At 44.3% G+C, this 25,817-nt stretch overlaps 1 protein-coding gene across 9 annotated transcripts in view; it reads right to left on the reverse strand.

Annotated features, from left to right (window-relative positions):
- myo5aa (myosin VAa) overlaps positions 1-25,817 on the reverse strand; it is a 275,595-nt gene that overhangs the window by 153,712 nt on the left and 96,066 nt on the right. For all 9 annotated transcript variants that reach the window (XM_072470649.1, XM_072470653.1, XM_072470657.1 and 6 more), the window contains 2 exons: positions 17,811-17,982; positions 12,104-12,248 (listed from right to left, as the gene is read on the reverse strand). In XM_072470649.1, the coding sequence (XP_072326750.1) occupies positions 12,104-12,248; positions 17,811-17,982 (317 nt within the window). The remainder of the gene's footprint in view (positions 1-12,103; positions 12,249-17,810; positions 17,983-25,817) is intronic.

A 25,817-nucleotide genomic window follows, 5' to 3' on the forward strand; every position in this document is an offset into this window, starting at 1 on the left:
CGTACAAGGCTGTTCGGGTTAGTAAGGGTTAATGTGGAACTGCAGAAACATTCCTGCCCACATTTTGGTGCAGAGGTACACAATGGCAGACTCCGATCAGAGAAAGTCTGAGAGAGGTCAGCATGAAGATAGCACCCAGACAGGACAATACCTCGGAGATCTGGGTACACTAGTATGTTAACAATAAACAGTTGATGTTCAACCGCACAAAACTCCAGAACTCTTATTGAGACTGCAAACAACTTTAAAACAATTCCATTCAAATAAAGTTGGTCAGTAAGGGGGCTTTTCTGCAACACCCATCTTTTTGCTGTGCAACTGTTGGGCAATAAACTGGTTGACTTAAAAGTCCAAACTCTCAACATAGTAAATGAGTGCAAGGATTATACATCAGCATAGCAATTAGCCCTAGCTTGTTGGTAGTATTACCCATGGCAACAAATAACTTTTAAATGGAATCTAGTGTATTGCTGTTATCTACTAAACATGGGAACACTTGACCTAATTGGTTTTAACTCAATTCTCTAAATCTTGTCCATTGATTGAAAAGAGCTGATGATATTATTGCACTAAAACATGTGAATATGAGCTTGAAAATATTCAGCTTCCAAGGGGGTTTAGTCTGCTTTACAAGATTAAGAGTGTGATCAGTAAACAAAGTGCATGTCGGTTCCAGGCATTAAACAGGTATCAGAAAGCTTTCACTAACAAAGACTGTACCTCCTGAAGTTTAAAACTGCTGCCCCTTGAAAATCTCTATCCAATTTGCATCTTAAATGGAAGAAAAAGGCAGCAACTATGGCTCCGTTTCCTTTTACAAACTCGGTCCAATATCCTGCTGTTCGTTTATCTGTAATAAACAGCTGTTTGGAACATCGAGTTGTTGATAACTTGTTTTAATAATTAGCCTCGTTTTGAAGATGGCGGTGTTGACGGACATGCAGTGTACATGACTATAGCTAAGTTGGCTGGGAGCTAGTTTGTTATGCAGAACGAGGCCAACAATGCGGGTTAAATTCCCGTACTGGCTGAGGTTATCCATGGAGGCCCCGCCTTCTCAACTTGCACCTCGCCTAAGGTGTGGCGATCCTCACCTTAAATCACCCCCAGTCAGCTCTCTCCTTCAAAGGGGAAAGCAACCCACGGTCATCTGGGATTATGGCGAATTTACCATTTTTACTAGTTTATCTGAGTATGGCTCTACTGTCAGTCTATCCCACACCCCCCCCCCCCCCGCGCGCGGAATCATGGAGCTGAAATAAATTACGATTCAAGTCTAAAGGGAAGTGTGCAGGAAGCTTATTCATACAACGATCTCTCAGAATCTGGTACATTTTGCCTCAAGTGATGAGTAACGCTAGAATTATTGCACAATTGTACTGGCATCTAATGAACCTAACAGGGAATGGGAAAATGTGTGTATGCACACGTGTGTGTGTGTGTGTGTGTCCATGTGTGCGTGTATAATCAGCTCACAAATGGAGCTCAAAATAAGTGCAGGCAAAGAAGGCCGAATGACCTCGTCCTGTCCTAAAATATACATATCTGTGTTAATGTTATGAAACCATCCCAGGACTGGAACCTGTGCGCATTCAGTCTATCAGCACCTTCTTATCCAAGACTTGTCTGACCAGGCCCACTCTGTATAACTGGCTTTCATAGCAAGCCAAAAGTTACTGGGGCTGCAATGTGGCCGGATTTTGCCAGGAGTTCCAATCCAACGGAGATTTACTCCCCGACGCGATGAAGTCCAAACTAAACAGAGCATCTCCGATTTGAAAAAAATTGTTGCTGGGTATGTGGGAAAACGTTCTGGTGTGGTGTATGCGGAAAGGAGATAGCTGAAAATTAATGCTAAGTATTGGACAAAATGACTTACTGATGCACTGCAGTGACTCACCAAGCTTCCTCAGAGCACCGTCCAAACCCATGACCACTCCCATGTAGAAGGACAAGAGCAGCAGATACCTGGGAACCCCACCCCCACCTGGAGGTTCTCCTCCAAGTTACTCACCGCCCGACTTGGAAATATATCGTCATTCCTACATTGTCGCTGGGGCAACATCCTGGAGCTGCCTCCCTAACAGCATAGTGGGTGGACCTACACCCCAAGGACTGCAGCGGTTCAAGAAGGCAACTCACCACCACCTCCTGAAGGACATCTAGAGATGGACAATAAATGCTGGCCGAACCAGTGACGCCCACATCCCGTAAACTAATTTAAAAATAATCTTTACACAAAAGGTAACAAGACCTACTGATGGTCTAGCAGCTTTCCCTTCTGGGCAATGTTTTATTTCTGCAGAATAATTAGTCCATCAGTTCATGGGTTTCGTACACTTTAGTAAGCTTTATATTGGACGAGTGACTCAAAACAACTGAAACAGCGATGAGCGACAAGGCCATTGTGTCTGAAGTCGGACTGATGAGAAAAAATATGATAAATGTGACCATTTCAGATTTTGGAAGGAGACACCCAAGATGTAAGTTTTGAGATGTAACAGATGGTTAATGGCACAGATGATGAAAATGTCGGAAATTGAAGCAAGTTGCGTCAATAGGACAAGGGAAAAAGTGGGTCAAACCAAAGAAATGTCAAATTCAGGACTGACATCATTACAGAGGAATCAACACAAAAGTTTGGACTTCCAGATAGAGCAACAGAAGGCAAAACACAACAGGCTTTTGAGAACTAATTGGATGTTTCAATGGGGAAGGTCTATGGTACTTTTGCATGGCCAAACCAAACTTGAGCCAAATGTCCCTCTCTTCACAGTCAGCTTGAGGGAAGCTTTGTCTTTTGCAAGTCTTTCACAGTTTTTCATCAATGCTAGCTTGGAAAACTTAAGAACACGCCTATTGAAGACAGAAGGAACCCTTGCTGAAAAACATTACTTCCTTTGATGTTACAGTAAGAAGTCTTACAATGCCAGGTTAAAGTCCAACGGGTTTCTTTGAAATCGCTAACTTTCGGAGTATAGCTCCTTCATCAGATAAGTCTCATCTGATGAAGGAGCTACACTCCGAAAGCTAGTGATTCCAAAGAAACCTGTTGGAATTTAACCTGGTATTGTAAGACTTCTTACTGTGCCCGCCCCAGTCCAATGCCGGCATCTCCACATCATAGTCTTTGATGTTAGTTACTGGTTTGCAGATTTGGAATGGTCAGGTAGATATACCAATCTGTAAAACTGTTGTATAAACAGAATGAAGAATAGCTGAAATTTTGGGAAAGTCTGTGTTGCAAGTACATGTAAATCTATATGTATACATCTACGGCAACAGCAGATTGTGATCGTTACCAATGGCAATGGACGTTCATCCAATTAGTTTATATTTTAAAGTCCACAAAACAGCATGCATTTGAAACAGCCTTGAATATGAGATATATTTCAGCATTGTCGCCAAGTCAGTTTGTCTTCAAATTGCACACTCGCCAATGAGTCAAATGTGTTATTTTTATATGTTTGTTCATTGAATGTGGGCAATTGTTCCTGAACTTTCAGAGGGCATTTAAGAGTCAACCACATTGGTGTGCGTCTGGAGTCACATGTAAGCCAGACCAGGTAAGGATGGCAGATTCCTTCCCTATAGGACAGATGGGTTTTTACAACAATCAACAACGGTTTCATGGTGACAATACCACTACGCTATTGGCTCCCCTGCTTGTGGATTCAAGACCCATTCTAGGGCACATGAATTGAGGCAGTCATTTCAATGCAGTACTGGAGGGAATGCTGCACCTTTAATCAAGGCTCGATCTGCCTGCTGGGGGGAGGAAAAGATGTGACCCTACAAACAGTCCGCAAGGAAGAGCAGCAGTTCACCTCGTGTCTCCCAACACTGTCAAAACACATTAAGTATCATTTATGTCATTGCTATTTAGGGTAAACGTTTTTGAGCTCTGACTGACTGTCACATCTATCTGCATAACTGTGACTGCCTTTCAAAAATAATCTGTGGGAATTCTTTGAGATTGACGACACCAAAGGCACTTTTTAAATTCTATCTTTCTTTCCATTCTAATTTTTTTCTCTGATATACTGACATTTCCATGTATTTGCATCGAGGTCTTCCTCAAAATTTCAGATACCCTTCATTCTGTTACACATTTGTACATCTGCATGACTATTCCAAAATTGCAAACCAGTAATTAATATCAAAGAGAGTAATTTAACCTAGCGCACTCTATTGCAATGATTATTCATGGAATAAATTGCGCATGAAGTTGTCTCGTTACTGCTGCAGGAACCATAAACATTATCATGAGCATTTCATCCAGTACATCTCCCATGAGAAGTGTAGAACAATGAGATTGCACAATCAGCATCATACAGTGCTCCTTTCTCAGCTGAATAAATCCATAATTAGCACAGTTGCTTCACCGCTCCAGGGTCCCAGGTTCCATTCCCGGCTTCGGTCTGTGCGGAGTCTGCACGTTCTCCCTGTGTCTGCGTGGGTTTCCTCCGGGTGCTCAGGTTTCCTCCCTCAAGTCCCGAAAGACGTGCTGTTAGGTGAATTGGACATTCTGAATTCTTCCTCAGTGTACCCGAACAGGCGTCGGAATGTGGCGACTAGGAGCTTTTCAATGTAAGCCTACTTGTGACAATAAAGACGATTATTGATGCACAATACTCATTTTCACAGTTAATATTGGGGGGGGGGGGGGGTGAAAGGCAGAGGGGTTCGCTTCGGGTGCTGGCCCTGTCCCAATCTCAGCAAAGCCATTCAGAATACATCACTTTGAAGTGACCCGTCTCGAACTTCCTGAACCAACCATTCTGGTACGTTGTCTTTCTCCTCTAACATCCCACTCTTGTTTGCTTCTTGATAGTGCAGCTGCTTGGTATCAAAAATACCATGTCAGCATTCAAAGATGGCCAGCTTGTACCCCTGACCAACATTTTGCCCTTCAACAACACCAACAAATCAGAGATTTTCCATGATTAAATTGTTTTATTATTTATGGGATCTTGCTGTGCATCAGATGCTCATCGCGTTTGCCTGCATAATGAGTGACTACACTTCTAAATTATTTAGTTGGATAGAAGTGAATTTGGGACGCCCCAATATTGAGATACGGTATTTTATAATATGGAATTTCCCCCTCTTCCCTCCTTTACCTCTCTCTTTCTCCTTCTGTTTTTTTCCCCTCTCCACCCTTGCTGAATTTCTCCTTTCCTTTCAATTTTGTTTCAGCGGGCAGAGTTTGCCTGCAGGGTCAATGACTTTCTTGCATCAACAGACACGATTCTTCCAGCTCCCCCAACATACCCGGCCCTCTTTTCAATGTTTTGGGGTAGTGAGGTGATGAGAACACGTGATTGGAGCAGGTTCTTGCTGTGATCAGACAGGTAATCAGCAAAGAACCAGTTAGGCTGTTGCAAGTGGTCCAAATATTGTTGGATAAAGGGCAGGGCATTTTGCTGTCCAAAGCAATTTAATATTAGCAATTTTTGTGAATAAGAGCGTTGTATTGAAATATTTAGCTACACCTTCGCAGGATGACGAAAGGGATGATCAGGGAATGAAAGCATCCCTGCTACAAAAGAAAGCGATTGAGGGTAAAGGGTACAATGACTAGAGAAACGCAACAAGGAAGCAGTACAGGGTGACCCAGTTGGTGCTTCATCACAGAGAAGCAGGAGATGTGTTTGATTTCAGTGCCACGTATAAAGCAGAGACAAGTCAGCTCCTTAGAAGAGCCTTATATAAATTGGCAACAGAGGCAGAGACCCCAATTCACCATCCTCCCTCTCCAGGAATGGAGGGCATTTTACATAAAACTCCATTTAACTTTATTTTCTTTAATCTTTCGTGCGATGTGGGTGTCGCTGGCAAAGCATGCATTTGTTGCCCATCCCTAATTGCCCTTGAACTGAACATTTCAGAGGGTAGTTAAAAGTCAACCACATTATTGTAGGTCCGGAGTCACATGTAGGCCAGATTTCCTTCCCTATATGGCATATTAGGACCCCAGACAAGTCCCCAACAGTGGCTAAGATACGGGACAGAAACCCCAATATTTTATTTTAATTTTGTAAGACTGTGAGGAAAGGATACCTTGCCCCAGGAGTGATTTCACACAACATAAGGATAAGATATATGATAACAAATGTTATTCCTAACACAGTAATAGTACATCTTTAACATCACAGAAGAAAATGGTTCACAATCACCCCTTAAACTATGCTAATCAATACAGTGACATAATGACCCTTAACTGCTATCTTTATTCCCACTTAAACAACAAAACCATCTCCGGTCCCAATCCACTTTTAAATACAGTCAGCACTTGCTGTACAGATATGTTTTGAATACTCCACTTTGAGAAAGAGAGATCTTTTGAGACTGCTTGAAAGAAAGAGACCTGCCCCCCTGTCAGAAAAGTGCAGAATCTCAGAATCTCTGGCTTATTTCTTCAGAAACTTCTCAGCTCACTTACCAGGCACAAACTAAAACTAAACATCAACACCCGACTGCTTCAACCCCTGCCTCATCCCATTAACTACATTATCTCACCTTGCTAAGCTGAAAACAATGTCTTCTGATTGACTACTCCACAGAGAACCCTCTTAATATAAATAAAAATCCTATTAGCCCAAACTTTTCAGGATGCTTTAATTACACCTCTGGCTCCAAAAATCTAGCCGTTTGGCAAACCAGCGTTTTTAAATACTCTACTGCAGCACTCATCACACACTAACCCAGGCTTCTAACCCTTACTGCACCAAACACCTATAATACAATATCTTTTTGAAATTCCTAAATTCATCACAGACGTCAGTGAACCCGATGGGTTTTTACGACAATGGTCACCATCACTGAGACTAGCTTTCAATTCCACATTTATTAACGGAATTTAAATTCCACCAGATGCCATTGTGGGATTTGAATCCATGACCCCAGAGGATTAGCCCGGGCTTTCGGATTACTATGCTATAATCACCCTCCACAAAGAGGTCAATAAGAGAGATTTTCTGCAATGACCATCTTTTTGCTGGAGATCCGGTGAATTTAGAGACAAACAGCTTATGCCCATTGACCACAAAAACCCACTATATTAGCTATGCCAATTAGTGTGCCTCAGGTGAGCCAACCTTCACACTGTGTCCAGCAACAGAGTTGCTCACTGAAGCAGCAGATGAGGGGAAACCTACAGAATTCACAAGTCAAGAAGAGGTATGAACAGGACAATAATGTTAATAATTCAGATCACGCCATTTTTAGCAACAAGTGACTTCCAATGGATAAAATGCAGATGGGAGGTTTCAAACCTCAGAAAACACGAGTGAAAATGCTCGGAAGTGTGATCTGTACGTTTTTTCCCTGATCAGTGTACCATTTCCCCTGGCAGAGGTCAAGAGACTGATGGAGGGAAATTCTTCACCAAGATTGAAAGGAAGAGGCACATTGCTCTCATTCTCAAAATGTGAAATGCCTCAAGAGCGAACTAAACGGTAAATGAAAAGGATATACATAAATGATCTGGAGGAAGGTATAGGTGATCTGATTAGCAAGTTTGCAGATGACACTAAGATTGGTGGCATTGCAGATAGTGAAGGGGACTGTCAGAGAATACAGCAGAATATAGATAGATTGGAGAGTTGGGCGGAGAAATGGCAGATGGAGTTCAATCCGGGCAAATGCGAGGTGATGCATTTTGGAAGATCCAATTCAAGAGCGAACTATATGGTAAATGAAAAAGCCCTGGCGAAAATTGATGTACAGAGAGATCTGGGTGTTCAGGTCCATTGTACCCTGAAGGTGGCTGCGCAGGTCGATAGTGGTCAAGAAGGCATAAGGCATGCTTTCCTTCATCGGACGGGGTATTGAGTACAAGAGTTGGCAGGTCATGTTACAGTTGTATAAGACTTTGGTTCGGCCACATTTGGAATACTGCGTACAGTTCTGGTCGCCACATTACCAAAAGGATGTGGATGCTTTGGAGAAGGTGCAGAGGAGGTTCACCAGGATGTTGCCTGGTATGGAGGGTGCTAGCTATGAAAAGAGGTTGAGTAGATTAGGATTATTTTCATTAGAAAGACGGAGATTGAGGGGGTACTCATTGAGGTCTACAAAATCATGAGAGGTATAGACAGGGTGGATAGCAAGAAGCTTTTTCCCCCAGAGTGGAGGACTCAATTACTAGGGGTCACAAGTTCAAGGTGAGAGGGGAAAAATTTAAGGGAGATATGCGTGGAAAGTTCTTTACGCAGAGGGTGGTGGGTGCCTGGAATGCATTGCCGGCGGAGGTGGTAGAGGCGTGCACGATAGCATCATTTAAGATGTATCTAGACAGATACATGAATGGGCAGGGAGCAGAGGGATACAGATCCTTAGAAAATAGGCGACAGTTTTAGATAGAGGATCTGGATCGGCGCAGGCTTGGAGGGCCGAAGGACCGAAGTACAAGGGGGCGTGGACTTCAACTGGGAGGGGAGAGGAATAATTTAGCATTAGCTGCCATACAGCCAATAGAGGCTACAAGCTGTCCAGCAAGGTGGACAGTACCAACAGAGCTAGGCAGCTGAATACATGGCCACTCGTCAAGGAAAGATTTGACGACAAGGCTGCGAATTCTGAAGAGCAAGATTCTGCTAACCCAGGAGCCAAATGTAGGACAGCAAACACATGGTTGATGGCCAGAGAAGATTTGTTGCAAGTTAGGATAGAGGCAGCATTTAGGATGACTTCAAGTTTAGAAGGCTGGCCAGGACTGTATTGGTACGAGCTGAGTAGTAATGAAGGCATGGATGAGCGGTTTAGCAGATGGGATGATATATGGAACAATGTTGCAGAGGTGGAAATAGGCAGCCTTGGTGTTGGCACAGATAAATGATCGGAAGCTCAGCTCCAAGTACATTATGACACCAAGGACTTCAAGTTCTTGATCTTTCTTTTACACCTATTCACATGCAAACTAGTTTCTGTTTAGCCAGAAAGAAAAATACATATTTGCTCTTTGCAGCAATGCATATTGGTGCAATTAGAATGGACATGGTACATAAATGTTCAGACATTTTTTTAAATTCATTTTTTACGGGATGTGGGCTTCCCTTGCTAGCCAGCATTTATTGCCCATCCCTAATTGCCCCCGAGAAGGTAGTGGTGAGCTCAGCTTCTTGAACCGCTACAGTCCATGTAGCGTAGGTACACCCACCATGCTGTTAAGGGAGGGAGTTCCAGGATTTTGACCCAGCGACAGTGTTAGACATATTAGTCATAGAAATATATAGGACTTAAGAGCAGCAGTATGCCATTCGGCCCTTCGATCTTATCAAATGGTGGCGCAGCCTCGTCTCTGATCTGGTTGAGGTCTCAAGTCCAATTTCCCCTCTTCTTCCCATAACGCTCGACTTCCTTGGTCTATCCATCTAACTGGGCCTTCAATAAACTCGATGACCCAGCCTCCAGTGTTTTCCGGGAAAGAGAATTCCACAGACTAACGTCCCTGAGAGATAAAAAAATCTCATCTACATCTCAATAGGGAGATCTCTTATTCTTAAACCCTGTCCTCTTGTTCTAATCTCTCCCATTAGGGCAAACGTCCTCCCAGTATCCACCTTGCCAAGACTCCTCAAGATCATATGTGTGTCAATGAAATCACCTCTCATTCTCTTAAATCCCAATGTGTTTGCCTCTCTTCACAAGATAAAACCTTCATTGCCGGTATAAGTGGAGTGAACCTTCGCTGAATTGCTTCTTACACAAATTGTATATTTTTTCAAATAAGGAGACCAAAACTGGAAAGCCAGTAGCCCAGGTGTAGTCTCAGCTACACCTAGCTGCAGTAAAACATCCCAACTTTTATATTCTATTCCCCTTGCAATAAATGCCAATATGCCATTTGCCGTCCTAATCACTTGCTGCATCTCCATACCAACAGTATGTGATACATGTACCAGGGCACACCAATAGCAGTTGACCCTTCTGAACAACGATCACAACCTGAAACATTAATTTCCTGTTCTTATTTCAGATTTCCAGCATCCACAGTATTTTGACTTTGGAAGAGCTAACCCTCAACGGTTTAAACACTTTGATGAAAAGCATAGAGCTCCTTTCAAAGGGAGAGATGCATCTTCACAAATGAGGTTCCATTTCCCATAGTCCAACTGGATAGACCGTTAAAATCAATAACATTGCTGCTATCATAAATCAAGAATAAGTCAACAACAATCTATTGACATCACAAGGTCCAATAACGCAAGATGTTTAAAAGATTTGAAAGCCAAATTATTTTCAGTAGCTCATTACTTACTGGGTAATGAGATTCAAATGATTCATAATATGATTGTGTTACACAAGAAATCAAGAGGCATCTATCTCCCAAATACAGAATGGAGCGCAAGTCAACATAAGTTGATGGAACTAAATGGAAAAAAACGGAATAAAGAAAGTGTGCATTACCACACGTACTCTATGTTAACAAGACAACTCTGACAACATGAACAAGTGCTCTGCTTACACAGACACCAGAGATTGTGTCCATAAGTGACTGCACCATCATCCGCAGGAGCTAAATAATGCACAATCAAAGAAGACTGGAAGATGGGGTCCCGGGGAAGCGCACAGGGCAACATCACGTTAAAGCAGTTTTTGCACACAGTTAACAACCAACAGCACACAAAGCAGCGACATGCCGTGAATAAGCATATAATGTTGACTTAAAGGGCGCAATTCTCCGGAAACATTTCTAAGTTCATTTGTGGCGAGTTTTTCAGGGAGTTTCCTACCGTTATTCAATGACACTCAAGTCACTTTTTTGAACCTAGGGGAGTTTCTCACCGGTTTAGTCCACACTTAGAATATTTTTTAGCACTGGGGGCTGAACTCAGATCATGCCACCATTTTGAAAGGGTGCCCCGATCTCCAAGTGAGCTTGTGGGTCCCCCATCCCCCCCCTACCCATGGGCAATGTCACCCTCCACACACATGGACACACACAGGGACACGACTATGGGGTCCCTGGGGTTCCCCTCTCTTCAGGCACCTCTAAGCTCCCTTACAGCATCCCCCACCCTTACAGGACCCCTACCCATCACCCCTCCAACCTCCCAGAGGCCCCTATTTACCTGCCCTGCACTCTCCGACCCTTCAAACCCCCCTCCACCCTCATTTCATGGGCATGGCCCCCCTTGGCCCCTGACCCTTGGCAGTGACACCCTGGCACTCGGGCACCCTTGCCCTGCCACCCATGCAGTGCTCTTGCCAGCTTAGCAGTGCCATCCGGGCACCTTGGCAGTGCCAATGTGCCCACATTCCGGGGGAGGGCCAGGGAGCCACCTAGTGCTCTCCAGTGGTCCGGGAGACCCCCCGCGTGTCATTCTGCCTGGTGTGGGAGTTTCTCACCGGTTTAGTCCACACTTAGAATGTTTTTTAGCACTGGGGGCTGAACTCAGATCATGCCACCACTTTGAAAGGGTGCCCCGATCTCCAAGTGAGCTTGTGGGTCCCCCATCCCCCCCTACCCATGGGCAATGTCACCCTCCACACACATGGACACACACAGGGACACGACTATGGGGTCCCTGGGGTTCCAGCACTGATCGACGCCCGACTGCAGCCTCCCTGCGGAGGACAGACCAGTGGATCCCGGGCAGGTAGGTCATAAGTAGGTTTGTGACCTACTTCCGTGAGTGTAATTTGGTCCCGCCCATTTTGGACGGAGTTCCGACTCCGAAGTCTCGCGGGACTTTGGTGAATCCCGCGAGTCGCGGAGACTGTCGGGAGGTCTGCTGGAGGGCTCTCCCGGGACTCTCCGGCTGCGTTGCGCTCTTGCTTGAGCGCCCAAAGTGCCCAAACCCACTGTTGCCATTTTCCGACCGCACGCTTTGGCTTACCGGGACTACATTTTAATAGTGGTTTATCGACTGCAAAGCACTTGGGGCATCCTGTAGAAGAAGAGCATTCTATAAACGCAAGTCTTTCTCTATAACAAAACAAAAAATCTCAATATGTGCAGGAGAAGCACAGATTTACTACAGGCAGGTCAATCTTCTGCCAATTTCTTTTTTAGTCACATACTAAGCGTGTGAATTGAAACAATGCATTCCTCTGTTTTAATAGGACACGGGGCTGAATAAGCGAATGCACAAACCTGGCCATTTGCTTGTACGCCTCCTCAGCCACAGCAAAGATATGAGGGTCCATGTCTCCCATGTTCTGCCCACTGTAGGCATTGATGATATCTTCTCCATAGATAGGTAGCTGTTCGTAAGGGTTAATGGCCACCAAAACAATACCTAGGCAATAGAAAACATTCAAATCGTAAGTACAGTGCTACATTAAATAGGACAAGAGTTTAAATCCTCCTGTCACTATATTTGATTCTTATTCATGTTTCTCTCAACCCCACCAATGCATGCGTGGAGCAATTGGTCCATTGTTGACAACTATCGCCTACAATAGGAATACCATAGTCTTACATGTTACATTTCCATCGACGTACTGAGAAAATGGTCCTTATTTTCAGGAGGGCCAAGGGAAAGTAAATTTAATACAGGTTCATCCCTATCTAGAAGGTTCTTGATTAACAAGGGGAATCAGGGGTTATGGGGAGAAGGCAGGAGAATGGCGATGAGAAAAGTATCAGCCATAATTGAATGGCGGAGCAGACTCGATGGGCCAAGTGGCCTAATTCCGCTCCTGTCTTATGGTCTAAGTTGTTGTTCATACAGCGCCATGTGGAAGTAATTCCTTCTATACTCAAGTATAATTCTGTTATAACCTGCCTGATAACCCAGGTAAATCACTTCCTTCGCCTGAAAGACGCACTTTCTGCGACGTAAACAGACTCCAGCCTCCGAAAAGGGTCTAAGGACAGCCTCCAGATTTTCCAAATGTTCCTGCTCCGACGTCCCCGTGATCAAAACGTCATCGAAGTAGACAGCGACACGGTAAACCTCTCAAAATGCCCTCCATAATGCGTTGAAAAATAGCACAGGCAAAGGATACTCCAAAGGGCAAACGTGTATATTCGTACAGTGTGTATTAATCGTTATGTATGATCGGGAGGCAGGGTCCAGCTCCAACTGTAGGTAGGCATGGCTCATATCTAATTTTGTGAACGAGAGTCCACCTGCAAGCTTCGCATAGAGATCCTCTATGCAAGGCATTGGATATCGGTCGAGTCGGGAAGCCGTATTCACTGAGTTTATAGTCGCCACACAAGCGAACTGTGGCATCTGGCTTCATTACACGTACAATTGGTGCTGCCCAGTCAGCGAAACAGACGGGCCTGATAATACCCAAACTCTCCAAACGAGTGAGCTCCCCTTCTACCTTCTCGAGCAAGGCGTAAGTCACCGGGCGCGCCCGGAAATAGCGCGGCGTGGCTCCTGGTTCGACTTGGACACGGACTACGGCCCCTTTTATTTTCCCCGAACCGGGCTGGAATACATCTGGGTATCGTCCTCTTGTGGGGGACGTGTGTGATTGTCCCGGAAAAAGGCCAGGAGCTGATACTAGGAGACTTGCACAATGGGCATTCAGGTGTGACTAAAATGAAAATGTTGGCCCGGAGTTATGTCTGGTGGCCAGGCCTCGACACCAACATTGAGAAGGTGGCCCAAAACTGCTCCATTTGCCAGGAGCATCAGAAGCTTCCGCCGGCCGCGCCCCTACATCACTGGGAATGGCCAGGGCGGCCTTGGGCGCGCTTGCATGAGGATTTCGCTGGCCCTTTTCAAGGGTCCATGTTCCTTCTATTAATCGACGCCCAGTCTAAATGGCTAGAGGTGCATAAGATGCAGGGGACAACGTCCTGTGCAACAATTGAGAAAATGCATTTGTCTTTTAGTACGCATGGCCTCCCCGAGGTGCTGGTCACAGATAACGGCACTCCATTCACAAGTGAGGAGTTTGCGAGGTTCATGAAGATGAACGGCATACGCCATATTCGCACTGCCCCTTACTACCCGGCTTCAAATGGGTTGGCAGAGCGCGCAGTGCAGGCATTCAAATGAGGCCTAAAGAAGCAGTCTTCCGGGTCAATGGACATGAGACTGACTCGCTTGTTGTTTTCGTATAGGACCACCCCCCATGCGGTGACTGGGGTAGCTACCGCAGAACTCCTAATGGGCCGGAGACTTCGCACCCGCCTTAGCATGGTTTTCCCGGACATTGGCGCAAAGGTACACCGCACACAAGAACGGCAGGGACATGGTTTTTCTCGGCATCGGCCGATTCAGCAGTTTGCGCCCGGTGACCCAGTGTTCGTTCGGAATTTTGCTGGTGGTGCCCAGTGGGTCCCTGGCGTAATCTTTCGCCAAACAGGCCCTATATCTTATCAGGTGCAAGCCCAGGGTCGTCTCCAGCGGAAACATGTAGACCACGTTCAGTCCAGAAGACTATCCCTTCCAAAGTATCCCCGCGCCCGTAGCTCATTTCTACAGCCGCAGAGACCAGAGACAATGGAAAGTAATCCTCACAATCTTCCTCTGGTGCCTCACTCAAAGCCTGCGCAGGTCGTTACAGAACCCCTTGGAGATAGAGACGCCGAGATGACAGAGGCAGCAGGCTCTGACTCCGAGATGGAGACACAGGACACATCAGAGGGGGAATTCTTGGGCCCACGGGCCGTGGATGTACAACCGTTACTCCACAACCGTTACTCCGTTCATCACGGAAGCGCCGGTATCAGTCTCGTTACATGCCGCCCGATCCAGCGCCTCGTGCAAATGGTGTCCAGCCTGCGGCAAAACGAGTCCGACGCCCTCCTTCGCCAGGGTCTTCGGTGGATTCCTTGGACTTTGGGGGGACGACTTTGTTATAACCTGCCTGCTTACCATTGGCTGGGGACTAATAACAATCCCACAATCCTGTGGGAGTATGAGCTTCCCCAATTGGGGGGGGGGGGGGGGGGCGGAGAAATCATTAGCAGACTCCCTGTATAAATAAAGCTCGCCAGTTTGGAACCAGCAGGAAGGAATGAGCAGCAAGCGAAGTTGCTGCTGCTGTTGTGTATATATACGTTATTGTAAATAAATGTTATTTCTTTGTATCCTTAAAACTCGTGCTGGATTCTTCATGGCCCTCACAAAAAATTCCCGAGTACAACAGCCTTATGACATGTTACACTTTCCTTCCAACTTTCCTCCCCCCGCCCACTTTATTAACATCGGTGTAAGGCACAAAGGGCACAGTTCAAATTTACTTTTCAGTCACAGAATTGTTCGAATAGGAAATATATTGCCACACGTGGGTAGAATCTGTAGAATCTCTAGTGTAGGAGGCCGTTTGCACCAACCCTCCGAAGGAGCACCCCATCCAGGCCCACGCCCCCACACCCACCCCTACAACCCCTCCTAATCTGCACATCTTTGGATACTGAGGGACAATTTAGCATGGCCAATCCACCTAACCTGCACATCTTTGAAACAGAGACAGAAGGAAACTCTTATTAAGGGCACATGAAAAATGCAGAGAAATGGCTGGTAACTCCAGCTTCAACACAATTTTAGCCACAAGCATTTTGGGCCAAACCTATACTAAAATTTCCACGATTCTAAATGACTCATCAATATTTGTTGCCAACAGTTTCATTAAGATTGGGAGTTGATGTTGGTTTTGGTCTGTAACAGAGGGAAGGGCCACTCCCTTTGTTCTATTGACCCTAAACAGATTCAGTTTGCCTTGCGTGCAAGGGTAATAGGATATTCCCGGGAAAACAACTGCTTCAATACGATCCGTTAGAAAAAAACAACAAACCAAATATCAAAATAAATCAAATTGTGAAGGTCATATAAATATTAGTCACAAAACAATTAGCTGCAGATCCAATTGGAAATTAATCTGTGGAATAATCTGTGGGGGGAAAGATACATTTTGGAATCAGAAAGCTGAATAAACATTGATGCTCAAATCGTATATGGAATCACTGATCTAATCATTCCCTTCCACCAATTCAAGGGATTGTGATTATGAACTTCCACATGAATGACGACAGATAGGTGCATTCAACAGGTTCCTTTGCAACTGGAGTTAGTGGAATCCAATATGGATATTGGCTGCAGCAAAATGGTTTGCTGAAATTCAGTTGCAAATCTGTCGGAATTATTGACAAAGTTACAATTTGAGTCAACTACATTGCCAAATGCAAGGGGAGCTGTGATCAACAACAGGGCACTGTCAAATAATACGTCCTGAAAGAGATGGTGGCTGTAATAATTCCAGGAGGCATGAATGAAAGGCCAAACTGGTTTATTTTAAAACCAAAAATAAAGCCGCTGGTGCGACACACAAAATAAACATCCCGGCCCAGGACTATCGGGAACTGCCGGCCCAGCAGTGGGAGCTACATTTAAAAGTTCTGTTGGGCCCCAGCTGGGTGAGTCCACCCGCTCACCATGGGAACTGGTATTCTACAAAACCGCAGGGGAAATCAATCGGCGAATCCCGCTTGGTCCTCGTGAGGGTTATCGCACCGGCAAAGTGAGAAGTTACACAGTAGCACCGCATGAGATTTCAAAGAAGCTCAACCATCTGTGATTAAAGCACAAGAGATGGTAATTTTCCCATCGTCATCGGAGAGGATAAACTAAGTGGCATTCCTTTCGAGTCAAGTGGTTCCGAGACGAACAGCCTAGCAAGTGGAGATTGGAATCAAATCATTAGTACGCAACTGCAGTTTGCACAGGGGTAGTGAGGAAGATGTATTTACTCCATTCGGCATCTACAAGTGGGAATGGATACAAACCCCTGATCATTCACACAGTGGCAATGAATCAAGTCCACTGGAAATCTACACAACAGAATTCCAGTGATCGAGCCCAACAGAAGTGGCTGACTTTTCCACCCCAGCAGCATGACTGTGGGAACACACTCGTTCATTTTTAGCAAAGTGAGGCAACTTCTTGGTAGCATACATCTCCGGAGTTAAAATAAGGCTTCTGAGGAAGGAGAGTTGAGTCAAGGATCACTGATCCATTCCTTCTTGCTTCAATGTCAAAACGAATCGGTATGTAACTTATGACAAATGGCAGCAGAATTCAAGAGTAACCTTTTCGAAAGGGCCCTGCGTCCAAACGGCATTGATTATATTGCCTCTTGTTACATTCTACCACCAAAGTTTCATCTTCCTACGATGGTAAAGAGAAATTGCACCAATTTGACATCAACAGGATCACAAATATATGCAACACATTAACTGTTTCTAGGAGAGAAAATAGCAGCTTTTCTTCAACCATAGCAGGGCACAATACCAGTGCCAGTAAGTGGCATTGCCTGACTGCCCAAAGTAGAATCAGAGACAGTATTATGACCTATTTTCAGACTTCCAGCAGCGAGTGTCAGGTGCTGGAATCCAACACTGCTATAATGACAAATTCACCCACTACTTATGTACAACTAGGTTAGCCATACCACTGCAATTATAGGAGAACTATTGTAATTACAATTAATTTGGTATCTCTTTGTTGAAATCCATTCACCTTTCCCAGGGAGCGGGATCAGAGAGAGATGGGGGGGTAATTGAATATTTTTAAGGCAGAGGTGGATAGATTCTTAACTTACAAGGGAATGAAAGGGTATCAGAGGTCAGCAGGATAGTGGTATTGAGCCCAGCAGAATATTACTGAATGGCAGAGCAAGCTTGAAGGGATGAATGGCCTACTCCTGCTCTTAATCCCTATGTTTGCTTATTCGTAAGTATGTACCACCCGATATTAATTGGTTCACTGTGCTAGTGAATCGTGAATGTGACCTTTGGCCAAAACTAACAATAAAATCTTACTGATTTTTAATTCACTCGATGAGTGCCTCCAAGTGACAAGGGCAGAGTGGCATTCAAATAGTTCCTAACTTACCACAATAAGTATAGATGAGCTTCGAATCCATGAAGCGTACTTTGAGGTTGTGCAGAACTGCAGGCTCGTGGAGGTAACTGAGCGCCGTGAGATCATTTTCACCCACAAGAATGTCAGGGTTCCGTAGAGGTGGAAGTTCCTTGGTTTGCTGATCAATTCTATATTGAGTCTCCTGGAAAAAAAAATAATGAGGTGTGATGAATGCAAGAAATTTATCTTGTTGCAGTAATGTTATTAAAAACTTAGGTTTAAAAAAAATGTACAGGCTGTGATTAAGGAGTCGTAAAGGTGGGATAATCATTGATTTTTACCATTTATTTGTTTACAGAGAGATGGCTAATGGAATATTGTTTATATTTTTGGAAGTTCCCTGGGGGTGTAGATAATTAATGAGCGATCGTGTTTAGTCCTAACTAAGAAGGTCATGGGATGTCTTTGTGCAACACAAATGATGTAATTAATGGGAGGAGCCAGGTCTGTCTGTGGTTTTGGCAGTTTTGCTGTCGGATTTGAGTTTGACAAGAGAGAATGATTTTCAGGTTGTTCCTGAAAGGGCCTCTCGCCAAAGGTCTGCACAGAGAACAACAAGTAACTCTGATTGCAAACTTTATTTATGAGTGAACTGTATTGGGTTGCTTGTTGGAATATATATAGTGAAGGTGTAGGGCATAAGTTAAAGTTAGGTATTATTTAAGAACTGCTTAACTGTTAATCGTAAAGCTATTTCTTTGATGTTAATGTGGTGAATTCTGTGTTTAAATTAAAGTTTGTTTTAACAAGAAAGATACCTATTGGTCAGAGTCCTCACACCTGGGGCGAAGTATCCTTTCTTCACAGTTTTACAAATTGAAAATTGTTTGAGGTTTCTCATCTGGTATCCCAAAAGAAATTTGAGGTCTAACAGAGGGTACAGGAAAGTGCGTAGCTGTGACGGCCAAAATGGAATGATGAGGATATGGTGTGTCACTTAATCTTCCTACTGGACAAGAAAGTGCTTCAACCGATGCTATTACTTCAGCACATGAAATATTTTAATTTTGTTTGATAATACTCCTGATAAATGTCTTGGGAGATTTTACGAAGGTGCAGGTGCTCCAAAATAGCGAGTTGTTTTTAGGTTAGTCTGGGGACAACAGAATTGCAAAAATGGGGACTCCTGTACACAGTAATATTCAAATATTCCCAAAGTTAAGAAAGCTAGAAAAGGACATGTATTTTATATAATATCCATAACAAAACTCAGGACATTCCAAAATGCTTTACAGCCAATTAAGTACTTTTGAAGATCAGCCATTGTTGTAATGCAGGAAACTTGGCAGCTAATTTGTACCAACAAAGTCGCGATTATGAGCAGATAGTCGGTTTTTGAATATTGATTGAGAAATAAATATAGGGAACCCTCCTGCTCCTCTTCAGATCTTTTACATCCATATGAAAAAGCAGGTGGGGGTCTTGACTTAAGACTCTCATCTGAAAGGCAGCTACTCTAGCAGTGCATTGGAGTGTCAACCTAGATTTTACTGCTCAAGTCTCTGGAGCAGAACTTGAACCCACAACTTCCTCCTGAATTAGGGGTGAGCTACTCACTGAGCGAACAGCGTATAAGTGAAGTAAAATACCATAGTCAGCTAATGTAACATCAAATTAATCCTGGCTTCCCTTCGCCCTTCAAATTATGGATCTATCTTTGGACCAATGGGGGGAGAAAAGGTTATCATCTTCACTGCCAATTTTGAAAATTATATTTATAGTTCATTGAGATTTCTATTAAATTGCATTTTCTGTCCCAATACTAACAATTATGGGTGACTTTAATCTGCATACAGATTAGGTGAGTCAGATTAGTCACAGGACAATAGAGAAGGAATTTCTGGAGTGCATACGGGATGGCTTTCTGGACCAATTTGTTGAGGAACCAACAAGGGAACAGGCCATCTTGGACTGGGTGTTGTGCAATGTGAAAGGATTAGCTGGCAATCTAGTTGTGAGAGAACCCTTGGGGATGAGTGACCAGAGGTAGTTGATTCTGAGACCAGTGTCCTGAATCTCAATGAAGGTAACTATGATGGTATGAGACACGAGTTGGCTATGGTGGACTGGGAAACATTACTGAAAGGAAGGACAGCGGACAGGCATTCAAGGAACGAATAGGTGAACTCCAAAAGTTGTTTATTTCTATTTGGAGCAAGAGTAGAAATGGAACTGTGGCCAAACCACAGCTCTCAAGGGAAATTAGAGATATATTAGATTCAAAGATGGTATACAAATTAGCAAGAAAAATCAAAAGACCTGAGGATTGAGAACAGTTTAAAATTCAGCAAAGGCGGACCAAGGGATTGATTAAGGGGAAAATACAATACGTTAGTAAGCCAGAGGGAAACCTAAAAAATGGCTGTTAAAGTTTCTATAGTATGTAAAGAGAAAAAGATTGATAAAAAATTAATATCAGCCTCTTACAGTCAGAAACGGAGGGAATCCATAACGGGGAACAAGGAAATGGCTGAGGAACTAAACTCGTACTTCGCTTGTGTTTTCACAAAGGAAGATATGAATAACACCGGAAATTCTGACATAAGTTTCAATGAGGAGTTGAAGGAAATTGGTATTAGTAAATAAATGGTTTGTGGGAAAGTTATGGGATTGAGGGCAGATAAATTTCCAGGGCCTGATAATCTGCATCCCAATGGGAAGTGGCCCACGAAATACATCCATCGGTGGTCATTTTCCAACATTCTTTGGACTCTGGAATGGTTCCTTCAGATTAGAGGGCAGGCAACATAAGCCCTCAAAGAGCGGGAGAGAGAAAACGGGGAACTATAGACCAGTGAGCCTGACATTGGTAGTAGGGAAGTTGCTAGCTTCCATTATCAAGGATTTCATAACACAGCATTTGGAAAGCAGTGGTATAATCAGATAAAGTCAGCATGAATTATGAAAGGGAAATAATGCTTGGAAAATCTACGAGAATCATTTGAAGATGTAACTAGTAGAGTTGACCAGGGAGAACCAGTAAATGCAGTTTATTTAGACTTTCAGAAGGCTTTCGACATGGTCTCACATAGCAGATGACTATGTAAAGTTAAAGTGCATGGGATTGTGGGTAGTGTCTGGAGATGGACAGAAAGCTGGTTAGTAGACAGGTAGCAAAATATTGGAATAAATGGGTATTTATCTGATTGACAGGCAGTGACTAGTGAGGTACCGCAGGGATCTGTGCTGGAACCCCCAAGTGTTCACATTATGTATGGGCGACACGGTAGCAGAGAGGTTAGCACTGTTGCTGCGCAGCGCCAGGGCCCCAGGTTCGATTTCCAGCTTGGGACACGGCTGTACGGAGTCTGCACGTTCTCCCCGTGACTGCGTGGATCTCCTCCGGGTGCTCCGGTTTCCTCAAACAAGTCCTGAAAGACGTGGTCTTAGGTAATTTGGATTCTCCCTCCGTGTTGTAGCCACCTGGGTTGGCCACTTCCCGCCTTTAAAATGGAGATCCGCTAAGAATGCAGGGAAATTCAGTCAAACGCAGGAAAAACAAGCAGGTGCAAAGTTTCATGTAGATCAGAACTTGCAGGAACCCAGACAGCACTGAAACTAACAACCATCTACATATTAATGAGCGATCCCCGGGAACAATTGGAAACAGTTAAGATAAATAAGGCCAAGCTAGACTCCTCGGCACCAGCAGGAGCCAAGACAAAGGAAGGCCAACGGACACTTAGGAACCACTCAGCGATCAGGGAACAGCTCCAGTATTGGAGAAATCAATCCAAGTGATCAGAACTTAGTCCAATCACTTGGAACCAGGTACGGGGTCCGCCCAAAAGGGAGCAAAGCCCCTGGGGACTATAAAATAGAGTCCCCAAGTTCAATTCGTCCTTCTTGGCAGGGCCTCTCAGCAGCTCGAAACAACCCTTGACCGTAACCTGCCTAGCAGCTGCACCAACCAAGTAAGTCTCCAGTCAACGCACGCTACGAGATAGGCGCTCCTAGCTACCAGTCCATACCAGCTTTGAAGCCTGCAGACTCAGAATCGAACGGAAGGCCATTTGTTGCCCTGACCTGGTGGGCCAGTTCCAAAGCTAAGTATAGGCCTTTTAGTGTTAGAGATAGTCTAGAAAGTAGAGTTTTATACATGAGTAGTGATTGACTGTGTATAATAAATGTGTTTCGATTTGAAACGTACTAACTGGTGTATTGAGTTATTGATCAGCACTTGAACTTGAACCTCGTGGTGTTATCATAAAAATACCTGGCGGCTCTAGAGCAAAGGTTATAAAACAGAGCAAATTAAGTAAAGACACAACGAGCAACAGTGTACCCGAACAGGCATCGGAATGTGGTGACTTGGGACTTTTCACAGTAACCTCATGTAATGTAAGTCTACTTGTGACAATAAAGATAATTATTATTAACGATTTGGCGAGGAAACTAAATGTATTATCTCCAAATCTGCAGATGATACAATGATCGGTGGGAAGGTGAACTGAGGGGGATGCAGAGATGCTTCAGCTGGATTTTGACAGGCTGAGTGAGTGAGCACATGCATGGCAGATGCAATATAATATGGATAAATGTGAGGTTATCCGCTTTGGTAGCAAACATAGAAAGGCACATTATTATTTGAATGGGTGTAAATTGAGAGAGCTGGATACTCAAGAGAGTGTCCTCTTGGTGTCCCATGCATCAGTCGCTGAAAGTAAGCGCGCAGGTACAGTAGGCAGTAAAGAAGGCAAGTGGTATGTTGGCCTTCCAGAGTGAGAGGATTTGAGTATTAGGAATAGGGATGTTTTACTGTAATTTACTGGAATTGGTGACGCCACACGGAGTATTATGTGCAGTTTTCCTTATCTGAGGAAGAATGTTCCTACTGTTGAGGGAATGCAGCAAAGGTTTACCAGAATGATTCCTGGATGGCAGAACTATCATACGAGGAGAGACTAAGTCGGCTAGGATTATATTCATTGGAGTTTTAAGAGGGGATCTCATAGAAACTTATAACATTCGAACAGGATTAGACAGGGTAGATTCAGAAATAATGTCCCTGATGGTGGGGGGTCCAGAACTAGGGGCAATAGTTTGAGGATAAGGGATAAACATTTTAGGACTGAGGCGAGGAGACATTTCTTCAGAGTGATGAATCTGTGGAATTCACTACTACACAAAGTAGCTGAGGCCAAGACGTGTAATTTCAAGAAGGAATTAGATATAGCTCCTGGGGCTAAAGGGATCACGGGATCTGGTGGGAAGGCAGGATCAGGGTATTCAACTTGATGATCAGCCATGATCATAATGAAATGAAATGAAATGAAAATCACTTATTGTCACAAGTAGGCTTCAAATTAAAGTTACTGTGAAAAGCCCCTAGTCGCCACGTTCCGGCTCCTGTTCGGGGAGGCTGGTGTGGGAATTGAACCCACGCTGCTGGCCTGCCTTGGTCTGCTTTCCAAGCCAGCGATTTAGCCCTGTGCTAAATGAATGGTGCACCAGGCTCAAAGGGCCAAATGGCCTCCTGCTGCTTCTATTTTCTCTGTATGTGTATTTCCATGTAATACTCCACGGCAATGTTAGGTTTGAATGAGCTTAAGCAAAATTAGATGAGGGAAGATAACTCAACAAAGGCTGGAGAGAATTTCACTCCACTCTCAACCACAGTTCTCACATGTCATAGTTTCACATGGGGACACAGGCATATTCTATCAGAAATGGTTGTGCGAGGAGGAAAACCTGGACCAAAAATAGGAAGAAAGTTTCATTCGGCATTCATTCCGAAGAACAAAGTTGTGACAGACACAGAGCAGAAGCAATGACGTTTCTATCTTTGACCTTTCTCCCCCGCCCCCCCCCCCCCCTCCCCCACCTCCCCCCCTCCCGCATGACCAGAAATATAAAGAAAATACGTTCTTTTGCAGAACTACGGTGGAAATGGAAGCAGTGCGCTACAATCGACATACCTTACATCTGTAGATATACCGAAATGCAATGGTTCAGGAGAACAATTCGATTATGAAAGACAATTTTTATTTCATAGCTCATATGAGACATTAAAAATAGTTCTGAGGAAGGGTTTAATAGCTGGATCATTGACTTGCTGAGTGTTTCCAGAGTCCCAAGTTTTTGATTCATAAGTCTAGCATCTGCAGTATTTTGCTCTCATTCACAAAGATTAGTTTGCGGGTCAGGCGTCAAATATCTTGTTCACTCTACTCAACATTCAGCAGGTACAACATCATCAATGCCAGGTCTAGAGAAGAAGTCCTTTGCTGCTGCCACCATGTATTAATATCACAACTGAGCTCTAGGGACCTTCAATAGAAGAGAGCTGGAAATCATGCTGTAGCAATCTAGTGAACATTTATTGACTATTTACAGAAACAAACTTCAGCAGAACTCCATTAGAACTTTCTTCCCCCCCGGTTCCGGTCACAGGTGATCTTACATCATCTGACATTGCTGATGATGCATTCTAACAATTAGGCTAATGCTATTAACCCCTTGGTAGCTATTAACCCCTTGGTAGCTGTGAATCCCTTGTAGCACACTCATAGCCTGGTCATCGAGATGAACTCCTTTCTTCTGTGATAGTGAAATCTGCCTGAGGAGTGCAATAGACTTTTTTTCCCCAAACTGCATGGAGGCATCACTCAGTTAACATTTTATCATTTAGGAGTATTTTGCACATCAAAGTATTGTGCTGATGGTTATCAGCAACTGTGTAATTCAATTACTTATAAATAAATCGGACTATGCAGGAAAAAATTTTAATAGCAGCAGAAAATGGCCCAAGTGGATCGACTGCCTGTTGTACACCTGGTTCCTCCTTTCCTTTACCAAAATTACTGGGAAGGATGGGTGGGATGGGGCCAGGACCGGGATGTCTGCTGAGTGCTATCCTGATATGTATTGAGGAAGGGGTCTTTCCTAATGGGTCGCACCTTAACAAATTAAACAAATTTTACTTTGTAAATTACTAACCAGTCAAAAAATACCATTAGGAATGGCCTGTGTGGGTCGTGCCACAATGTGGGTGGCAAAATAAAAAACAGCTATTCAGGAAGCTAAAATCAGGCACAATGGAGGGGTTCCAGCTGTTCGTCACCAGGGGGATCTTCCGGTCCCGTCAACGGTGAGCGCCCACCGCAGGTTTCCCTGTGGCAGGGGGTGGATTCAATGGGAATTCCCATTGACAACAGCGGGACCAAAGATCCCGCCGCCTCGTCCCTCCAAGAAACACGCGGGAGGGCGTGGAAAATACCGCCCAATGCCACAAGAAATGACAGTGCCAACTGCACTTGTTGCCGATGGGGGACCAATTAGCAGCTACTCAGGATTCAAACTTTGTCCAAGATAGCAAGTCCGGGAGGGCGGTGGGGGGGTAACTCTACACTGTTAGACAACAAGAGTAAAAGGCGATGGAATATTTAAAAAGCTGTCAACCTTACTGTAATATCCCGCATGGAACCAAGGGGGTGGGAATACTTATCTTCCCCATGCTCCTTTCGGAGTACGAGCTCCCCCGTTACGGGTGGGTATCTCAATTACCCAATGTATAAAAGGTGCCAGTGAGGCACTGACCAGAACAGAAACCCGGTAGGGATCGACCGGGTAGTGTACATACCGTGTGTGTAAATAAAACTTGCTTATTATTTTACTCAGAGTGGACTCCCCATGTTTTTTTTAAAAACTTACTTCCTTTGCTTCTTCAGAAGCTTATGCTTTTCCCCTCCTCAACGGCTACCCATAATAAATAGGCCCATTCTGTTCCCATGTTTACATAAAGGAAACACGGAACTAAGATGAGTTTGTTGCACAACCAGACTTCAAACTCAGCCACTCAGGAGCATGTGGTACAGTGTCATCATTCCTACACTTCTCGCTGGGTCAAAACATGGAACTACCTTCCTTAACAGCACCGCGGGTGCGCCGCATGGACTTCAGCGGTTCAAGGGTAGGTAGTGACTCACCACCACCTTCTCGAGGGCACTTAGGGATGGGCAAGAAATGCCGGCCTTG

Source organism: Scyliorhinus torazame, chromosome 12 (assembly GCF_047496885.1).
Source record: "Scyliorhinus torazame isolate Kashiwa2021f chromosome 12, sScyTor2.1, whole genome shotgun sequence".
NCBI lineage: Eukaryota > Metazoa > Chordata > Chondrichthyes > Carcharhiniformes > Scyliorhinidae > Scyliorhinus > Scyliorhinus torazame.